The sequence below is a fragment of the Panthera tigris genome, chromosome D1 (assembly GCF_018350195.1).
Source record: "Panthera tigris isolate Pti1 chromosome D1, P.tigris_Pti1_mat1.1, whole genome shotgun sequence".
In the NCBI taxonomy this organism is placed as follows: Eukaryota; Metazoa; Chordata; class Mammalia; order Carnivora; family Felidae; genus Panthera; species Panthera tigris.
In genome coordinates, this window is record NC_056669.1 from 80,983,383 (window position 1) to 80,993,778 (window position 10,396).

At 41.4% G+C, this 10,396-nt stretch overlaps 1 protein-coding gene across 1 annotated transcript; it reads left to right on the forward strand.

Annotated features, from left to right (window-relative positions):
- Nucleotides 1-7,698: 7,698 nt before the first annotated feature.
- On the forward strand, nt 7,699-9,794 carry FIBIN (fin bud initiation factor homolog). The gene has a single exon (XM_007098460.3). The coding sequence runs from the start codon at nt 8,134-8,136 to the stop codon at nt 8,767-8,769; it is 636 nt and encodes a 211-aa protein (XP_007098522.1). The 5' UTR covers nt 7,699-8,133; the 3' UTR covers nt 8,770-9,794.
- The last annotated feature ends 602 nt before the right edge of the window (nt 9,795-10,396 follow it).

A 10,396-nucleotide genomic window follows, 5' to 3' on the forward strand; every position in this document is an offset into this window, starting at 1 on the left:
TTTTGCTTGTTTCTTCCTTTCTATTCTTAAAAACAATGCAGCAACCAACATATTTGTTTAAATTTTTTTCCATGTATTTCTGTATGTATTTATGTTTCTGTCACATATTCTAGAAGCAAAATGACTAGGTCCAAGGATATGAAAATTTTTAAATTTCTCAATATAAATAATCATATTGCTTTGCAGAAAGGTTAAACCCATTGGGGCATCTGGGTGGCTAGCTGGTTAAGTGTCTGACTTCGGCTCAGGTCGTGATCTCACAGCTCATGAGTTTGAGCCCCTCATCAGGCTCTGTGGGTCCTCTGTCCCCTTCTCTCTGCCCCTCCCTCTCAAAAATAAACATTAAATTTTTTTTAAAAAAAGGTCAAACCCATTAATATCCCCATCTTCAATATATGAGAATACTTGTTTTTCTATGTCATTATAGCATTAAGAAGTATAACTAGTTGATACTAATATTAGGATAAACACTACCTGGTTGTTATCTTCATTTCTGGTTTTTCATTACTTATAAGGCTACATACTTCATATGTTAAATAGGAATAATTTTCTCTACTGCAAAGTGTGTACACATGTCACTTGCTCATGTATCTTCTGAGGGTCTAGTGTTTTTCTTACTGAGTTCTATGACCACAATATACACTAAGAATATTAAACATTTCTTATCAAAATGTGTTGCAAATGTTCCAATTTTTAATCACGACCATAATGACTTCCACATATACTTTTTTATGTCACGGAATCTATCATACTTTCCTTTCATAGATCTTTACATTGTTTCTTTGCTGTTTGTTCTTTGCAGAACTGCAATCACATGCTAGCTAAAGATAAGGCAGACTGTGACTCAGATTCACTCCTGACACATCAAGGGTTGTTTGTTGTGAACAAAAACTTTGCAGGAAAAGTTCATTAGTAAATGAGTATGTTTCTCCAGTCTAGATAATCTTTAGTGACATGATATATAAACCCTGTTGAAGAGTCTTAACCACACTAATGAATTGTGTCTCAAGTCTACAGCATTGAGCCTGCTCGTTTCCATGATTCATGACATATGGTCAGTATTAAATTGGTAACGTCACTCATCCTGTAATCGTTGGCTTAATACCTCTATCAACAAATATTTGCTGAGCACCTACTCTGAACTAGGTCAGATTGAAGAGCATCCCAGTTTTAAACAAGCGCATGCCCTAACAAAGATTCGATACCTGAATATTTAAGTGAATTGTTATATCGCAAATGTCTCTATGAGCTTAGTCTTCTGCCTCCATTTGTTTGACAATTAGTCATCAGCAATACGGGCCAAATGAGGAGTATAACAGGAGTGAGAAGTTAGGTGCAAGTGTTCATTAGGCAGCATAAACAAAGCTGCAAAATAAAAAGTGGAGTAAATTGGGTTGAGCCTGGAACCAGGATCTGGAAATAAGCTTTCTGAAGTGCATTCAGACTTTTCCTCCCAAAGGCAATACCGACAAGCCTATTTTGACTCATCTTCAAAATAGCCCCTATCATCCTCTTCCAACTGCATTTCTTTAGAATTAAAAACTGGATTTGGATTCAAAACATAATCAAGGACTTTTTCATTGCGAGACAATTTTTAAATCTCCAAGATCTTGAAGAAAGGCAGCCAAGAACCAAGAAACACAAGTATGGAAAAAGTTCCTGTTTTCTGACAAAGAAAGTGAAATGCTATTACTAATCCTGCCACATCCCTCCACTCTCCGCCCCGACTGATTTCTGATGGGCATCTGGTTGGCCATTTTCTGGACTCCTTTATAAGTTTTATTAAGACCAGAACTAGCAGAGTTCCTTGAATAAGGGGACTGACTCAGCCCCATTGTTTCTCAGTAACCTCAGTCAGTGGCTCTTGGCCTAAAAATGTCATGACATTGTCCTGTTCCTAAGCTCCGATGTGAGCTTTCACTGTCAGATCATCACAGTTTCTGTAGGTCCCTCTTGTCTGATCTTCACTGTATACTCCCATCTGCAGACCCTTTGCGCCCCATGTCCCCCGCAACCTCAACAGACCGTACGGTTGCTTCTACTCCTCCCTGTTTGCCCGTGTGGTTGCTGAACAAAGTGCTTGCAGAATCAAAGTGATACTGGTAGATCCTCTCTCTTGCTCTCTCTGCCTTTTCTAATCTCCCCTAGTTCTATTGGACTCGATAACTGAAATGATGAGGAAAAATAAAACACCGCTTGAAGAGGGGAAACAAACAAGGTTTGATTCTTCTCTGACCTAGCTGGATCATAACCCAGGATGTGCACTTCCAACAGCAGTAAAGCAAAAATCTTCACCAGGCAAATGGCAAATTACCCTGCAGGGTGGTCTTATGCTTCTGTAGTTTACAGACCAGAACACTCTAGACCATATGTACAGACTGCTGCATAGTTTACTTAGGATGGGTCAAAAGTCGCCCTTCTGAGTGATTCTCCCTTCTAAATGTTCTGAATATTGGAATTCAAAGGACTTTTTCCCTTCTCTCCTGCCAGATTAAGTGTGAGACATCACTGGCTGACTGTTGGCCAGACAAAATATGTACTCAAATAGATTATCTGGCCATTATTAAATAATAGAATTCTCTAAATTCTACACTTTAACTATCACAACAACAAATATTTGGCCCTTGCTATATGTTTGGTTCTGGGCTAATCACAGAGAATATGATGGTAAATAAAACATATCCCAACCCCTGAAGAATTCACAGTCAAGTGGAGAAGACAGACTTGTTCTTGGATAATCCAATATAATGCAACACTCATAACAGAAGAACAAAGAAAAAGTATCATTGAAACACTAACTACAAAACATCTTGCTGAAACACTAAATAAGGAAATGACGAACTTCACCTAGGGTGCTGACATATATTCATTAAGCCCTTCATGATCCAGCCACTATATTAGGCCCTGTGGAAATAGAATGGAATACAGCTCCTGTCTTTATGTAGTGTAAATCAAGATGGAGAGACAAGCCTAGAACAAATAAATACATTAGTTAAAGTGCAATTATAAACAGTGGAAAGTGCCATGAGAGAAAAAAACCAAAAACAAAAAACAAAAAAACAGAGAGATATAAAAGGCACTGATAGGGAGAACTAATTAAAATCCAGAAATCAAGGAGTAAAAGCCATTACAACTAAGGCATAGAGGAGAGTTACTGAGTCATCCTGACTTGCAGTAGACTTGAATTTGGTATTAGCATGTTGGTGATCTTTGTTGCCACAGCATATCATAGCCTATTCTGACTAATGGAGACAGACTGGGAGAACTGATCAGACTCCTTCCCACATTATACTTATTTCCTTGTAAGCATTCTCATTATGTTTTCATGAGTATATTTTATTGCCTATATTTCATGGGAACTTTGTGATTGTTCTTGTTAATTAATAATGTTTTGCCTCTAACCAATGTTCTTACAGCAAATAATAATGACCACTTCAGTAAGTTAATGTGACAAATAGATTAGATCATCAAAATTTATTCTACTCTCTCTTCCTTTCTTCCTTCTTTACTTGCTACCTTTCTTCTTTCCCTAGTTCTCTTTTTTTTCTTTCTGGTCCATTTCTCTTCTTTTCTCCTGCCCACCCTCTGTAAACAATGGATGCTCAATAAATGCTAGTGATTACCTATTAACTGATAAAATAATACCCAAAGTGCTAATATTGGGGCCTTCTTATCTTCTTCCCTTTGTCTTTCTTTTCTCTCTTCTCCCACCCCAGAACCTCTACTCTGGTCTAAGCTAACTCCCTTTGTCCTTCTTCCTTCTCTGATATAATCCAGGGATTCACCCTAATAGTTTGGAGGAAGGGAGCTATTGAGAGTGAGAGCTTCCACTTCCCAGGCTCCTTTTGTGTTTCCAGACCACATAGTGGGACCTCACCTCATATAAACCTCTTTTCTATAGAAATTCCACTATTATCATAATCATATGATAATCAGGAACAGTCAGGGGAATCACAAAAATCTTTGGCAGAGGGAAATCATACAGCTTAAGAAATCTTATAGGTCTTCAGGCTCATGGTGCCAGCCTGATTTCCTGCATCCCTCTCCAAAGTAGTAACTGGATCCAAGGAATAAGATTTTAAAGTGCACTGAAAAGAAGAAAGAACACACAAACTTTAAGCTAGCAAACTCTGCTGGCACTGCATGGCTAGGATTGCAAATAAGCAAGCTGGTACTAGGTGCTTATCTACTCACATGCTTCTGGGGCCCTCCTTTATTCTTAAATTTACGCAGTGCCTGTCCTTCAACTTTGTCTCTAGTTTTCCTCCCTAGATTCAACTATCATCCTTATCAGCAGAGGGTACTGCTTAATGTTACTCTCCCAAGTCCTCTGCCTGGTATTTCTGGATTGGGACATTTCTTCTAGCTCCATTTACTTCAGGCCAATCCTTAGGAGCCCACCTTAACTCTGACTCTAGTAGACCAGCCCAGGATGGGATTGGACACATACGAAGACCCTATAAATAAATAACTTTTAAAAATGAACAAGATGAAGTGCTTAGTGCAAAAGGCACTTAGTACCTGCTGAAGCTTCCTAGCACTGGCTCATGAGAGCTAATCGTTAGGTTTTGGGGGATTTTGCAAGTCAATTGTTAAACACAATCATCACTAACAATTTAGTTATTTAAACTTGTAGTTAAATAAATTTTATTAAAATAAAGGGAATGCATATGTAGAACTCATCACTTCTCAATTATTTTACTACATTTTCCTATTTTCTATGCTCTTGGGGTTATCTGGATCTAATGTACCTGTATGACAGAAATGTTATATAATGGCATGCCACTGCACACATCCTTCTAACTCTGCATTCAGGACCCAGGCGTGGTGAGCATTTTCACACCATGGACATCAGCGAATGCTACAAAGAGGTTTTTTTCTCCCATAGAGCAAGCTGTTAAATACTTGATACTATACAACCACAAAACAGTGCCGGTGACTTTCAGATGTGGTTAATAAAGACAAAGGCATGGGGTAGGAGGAATATTTGTAATTACTACCCCGGAATCCATTCTTATACTGTTCCATTCCCAAATAAGACCTTAACATTTTCAGCCATGTCATTTGCATGGTACCTTGCCTTCAGCTGCAGAACCGGGCTCTTATTGTTTTAAGCCCTCTGGCTGATCCCAAACCCCTGACTACAGTCTGGCTTGAGGATGAATTAATGATACAAATGAAGACAACTATGGTCACTGAGGCTGATTGGAAGGACCCGCCATTCATAAGCTATCATTACTACTCTACATAAACAAGGAAGTTTATAGCCCACAAACACACTGGTAGCCATCTTTGAACCACGAATGAAAAAGGCTACCCAAGAATGAATATAAGCTGAGGAAGTAGAACCAAAAGATGGTGAGAGAGAAACTAGATTCTGAACCAGGCATGGACTGAAAATCTAATTACAGGCTTTCTGTAAGTCAGTGAATTCCTTTTTTACTTTAGTCTGATTGGATTAGACTTTCAGTTACTTGCGCCAAATGATGCCTTCCTGATACAAGATCTGGGGTTTATATCTTTAGATGAGGTAATTGTTGGAAAAAGTAACTACTCATAGCCATTCTTATCAAGATTGTCTGTGTATATTTGCCCTAACCAGAGAGAGCAAGCTCTTTGTAGGCTGAAACGTCTCACTGCACATCTTTGAATCTATAGCGAACTTAACACTGTGCCTGCACAGAGTAGTAATAAGTGCTTAATTTAGATTTGCTTAATTGAATTGGTTAGTAAGTCAGGGAGGGATTGTGCAAGAAGTGGAGAGAACCCAAGTAAATTCCTCTTCCCTTCTTTGGCCAAGTGGCCAATTTGAATCCATCTGTTGTCATTTGTGAATGTCCCAGCAAAAAAAAAAAAAAAAAAAAGGAATAAGTAATATGGCTGTCGAGTCCAACAGTCCAGTCTCTCAAATGGAGAAGGTCGTAGCTTTCTCCTGGAATGCAGTGAAAATAAGTCATAGACTTCTTAGTTAGCATAATTGCTAAGAAAACTCCTTTGTCTATGTTTTCACGATGCGAAATATCTGGATAGGAAGTAAAATGTGCACTCAACATGTCTCAAAAAATCTACGCATGTGGCACCACTTTGACAAAATATCCAGTTACTTAACCAGACTTTTCATCGTCTCTCCAAGAGTCTGGACTGTTTATGTCAGAAAGTGATGGCAACAAGTATGACAGTCTGAGAATTGTATGGCACTGTAGCTCTGAATGACACCAGTCCCTTATGACTTGGAGAGGAAGATAAGTACTAACACAGGCAGATCACAGGAGTATTTCAGCTATATTTCAAGGCAGAAAGGAAAGAACTATGAAAATAGGAATTTTGCCTCCACTTTCCCATCCTTTCCCTTTCTTTTCTCCAACCTTATCACTGCCAACGTACAACATATCTTATTTATTTATATTATTTAATTTCTCTCAATTTCCTAGAATGTAAGCTCCACAAGGGCAAGTATTTGTCTCCTTTTTTTCTCACAGCTCTGTTAGCACTATCTAAAATAGACTCTAGGGGTGTCTGGGGGCTCAGTGAGTTGAGCAGCCAACTCCTGATTGTCTGACCCTTGATTTCCACTCAGGTCATGATCTCATGTTTCCTGGGCCTTGTGTTGGGCTCTGCGCTGACAGTGCGAGCCTGCTTGGGATTTTCTCCCTCCCCCTCTTTCTCTGCTCCTCTCCTACTCATGCTCTCTCACTCTCTCTCAAAATAAATAAACATTAAATAGATAGATAAAAAAAAATTTAAAAATAAAATAAACTAGACTCTAGCATATAGTAAATGCTCAATAAATTTTCTTGAACAAATGAGTTAGCCTGATGGATGGCAATTTTCTAATTAACTCAGAGATCATAAACTAAAATGGCCTTGTGAAAAAAAATACTTTTTTTTTTCTAAATTAAATGAAAAGACCCTGTGACTTAATGGGTGCTGGTTCTGCTACAATCTAACTTTGTAACTGTAAACAATTTGTTTCCCATTGTGCCCCTAGGTTTCTCCATCTGGAAAATGGAGATAAGAGTGCCAGCCCTACATTCTTCAAAAACTTGTAAGTATCTCAAAAGAGACAATAGTGGTGTTAGGCTAAAGATGCAATGCAGAAGCTTAGCATGGATGGTTTTTCATAAGATTAAACCATCCTCTCAGTGATTCACTTACTTATTAAACCGGCAAAATTCCATTTTCAGCTTTTGTTCCTGTACAGACTAGCAGCTGATTACTGCAATAATCAGTATTCTATATTGCTATTGTTTCCCAATTATTGTTATTAAAAATTTTACTTAACTAACCATTTCCAAACAAAACTGCCATGTCTTACAAGGCAAATTTGCCTTCAAAGTCACAAACTTTGAAAATGATAATGATAAGCATACTTAACAAATCCAATCTAACTGGTACTTATTTAAAATGTGAAGCAGTATTCCTGCAGGGTAATCACCCTCCCCCCCATATGTTAATAGCAAACCAATCTTTCTGTGGTGGGAATTCTATTCACCCTGTTCCCGTTTTCTCCTTCAAATTAAATTCTATTTTGCAAGGTTTCCCTTCCAGTCTTAAAAAAAAAAAAAAAAAAGATCCTGTACCTTTAATACAAGAGACCTGGCGAGAGGTTTCTTTCCAAACTTGTTCCCTGGCTTCCAAGTGACGAAACCAGCTGTAATTTGAGAGCAGAGAGATCCTCAGGATATCATTAGCCAAAGGAAAAGCTCCGCATTCCCACCCAGTGCAGAGGTTGAAATAGTATCAGAAGGCCAGAGTCTTTCTCTCCAGCCACAGGCTCCATCTTTCAGGAGCAAGGGGGAACTCTGAGAGAGAGTGGGGCAGCAGAGCCCGCGGCCTGCCAGCGCCCTGGAGGAGGGCTTCCCTCTCCTGCCCTCGATCCCGCTGGATTGACCCGGCTGAGTTCCAGCCCAGAGCGCAGGAGCGCAGAGCCGGGGCGCCTCCTGCGCTACCCAGGCGCTGGTGACAGCCACATGAAGCCTGCTGGGGAGGCGGGGCCAGGGTGCAGCAAGCCGGCGGGGACCGAGGCTGTCGCCGTCTTAGGGAGGCACTGACTGCCAAGGGGACCCCCTCCCCTCCATCGTGCCTGGGCGAACAGTCTTCTCCAGGAGTCCCCTGTCATCCTGCCTACCCAGGATGGTGCTGCTGAAGTTCCTCTGGATGGGTTTCTTCTGCCACCTGTGTCAGGGCTACTTCGATGGCCCTCTCTATCCGGAGATGTCCAATGGGACCCTGCACCACTATTTCGTGCCCGACGGGGACTATGAAGAAAATGATGACCCCGAGAAGTGCCAGCTGCTCTTCAGGGTGAGTGACCACCGGCGCTGCTCCCAGGGGGAGGGGAGCCAGGCCAGCAGTCTGCTGAGCCTCAGCCTTCGGGAGGAGTTCACCGTGCTGGGCCGCCAGGTGGAGGATGCTGGGCGTGTCCTAGAGGGCATCAGCAAGAGCATCTCCTACGACCTGGACGGGGAAGAGAGCTATGGCAAGTACCTGCGGCGGGAGTCCCACCAGATCGGGGACGCCTACTCCAACTCGGACAAGTCCCTCACTGAGCTGGAAAGCAAGTTTAAGCAGGGCCAGGAACAGGACAGCCGGCAAGAGAGCAGGCTCAACGAGGACTTCTTGGGGATGCTGGTCCACACCAGGTCCCTGCTAAAGGAAACACTCGACATCTCTGTGGGGCTCAGGGACAAATACGAGCTGCTGGCCCTCACCATCCGGAGCCATGGGACCCGGCTGGGTCGGCTGAAAAATGATTATCTTAAAGTGTAGGTGTGAGGGCGCGCTGCCTGGGAGAGGGCATCAAATCAGCCCCGTTGTGGAGGGTGGGGACAGAAGCCGGGGCTAACGTCTCCCTTATACTTATTATTTTTTATATCTGGATTTGCACTTGGAGAATCATCTGAAGTGATCTTTAAAAAGAAATAAGCGAGGGCCGAGCTGTTTTGTTTTTGTACATTATTTATGGGATTGCTATTGACTTGTTACTTGGAAAGACCGATTTAAAGCCATGCCTCCCGCCTTTCTTAGAGGACTTTCTAACTCTGCACAGACACCTGTTTCCGCCACGTCTAGCAAGGACACGGTTTATGCAGGAGGGAGTGATTAACCTTCCCCATCCTGGAGAAAATACCCAGAGAGCAGAGCACATGGTTCCTTTTCACCTTCAGCCTTCCCTCTTGGGCTTTGAAAGCTGTCAGTTGTCTGAGGTGCTGTGCGGCCTGCCTGCCAGCGGATGCCTGTTTCTCCTCTTTTTCTCTCTTAATTTATTAACCGTGGTCTTCAAGGTTTTGTTTTTAGTTTTTTGGGTTTTTGTGGGGGGTTTTGTAAGAGTATTGGCTGGAAGCTATACGCAAATAGTCCTTTGCAGGGAGACGTTTGAGGTGCCTCTGTGAGTGTGTGTAAGCTGAAGTGGCCACATTGAGGAAGTGCAAGCTTTGTGGGGGGTACACACTCACGTTGCTAAGCTGACTTGCTGTGTCTCTCACTGCATGCCTGTGTCCTCAGAGCTACAGTCCATTAAAAAAAAAAGTCGATTGTTTGAACACACCCCCAAATGCCTATGTTGTAGCTTACCAATGTATTCGTTCTGGTTTGGGGGTTTTCTTCTGTTTGCTTACTGGAAACTTGTACTTCAAGTAGGGGGGGATTCTAATTCTAATAACTCCTGAACTAAGTTTTATTATTCAGCCAATAAATATGTTCTCGTATAATGCTGGCTTATTTTCTAATTGATATCCATAACTTTTGTATTGCAAAGAGGAGTCAGTGCAAGAGGAAAGAGAAGGGTGGGATTTAAGCCAGTTTACTCAACGTATGTGACAAAGAAGGGAGAGGGATGGCTATGTAGTTGGCAATCCTCCCTACCCTTGCCACCCTTAACCCATGTTCAAAAGAAAACAATCTGGGTCTTGCCAGAAGTTGATCTCTGCTGGTCTGCCTAAAAACTCCAATTTTTCCAGTTTTTTCTGCAGCACCAACTGGAAAAGTTGATGACAAGTCTCATAAGTTTTATGCTCTCAGAATGCAGAGGGAGGATTCCATTCTAAGTTCTAGGAATTGTAATGATGTTTAATAATTATGAAGCCAGGTCTATGTCATTGATCAATGACTTTAAAAGGTGGAAATGCACTTTATTTCATGTCTTTCCCCAGCCCCTCACTCTCATCTTAAATATGCTTTCCTTTCACACACACACACACACACACACACACACACACACACAGAAAAATAAATATGTGCATAATCTACTGTTCAACAGTGAACAATTTTTTTTTCTCTCTCATGCACAAAGAATCCAGTTTCCTATTGCAATGATGTTTCCAATACATCCTCCTATTACTCTAGAGGAAACTGAGGCCCAGAAAGCGACTGATCATCAGCTTGTTGTAACAGCTCC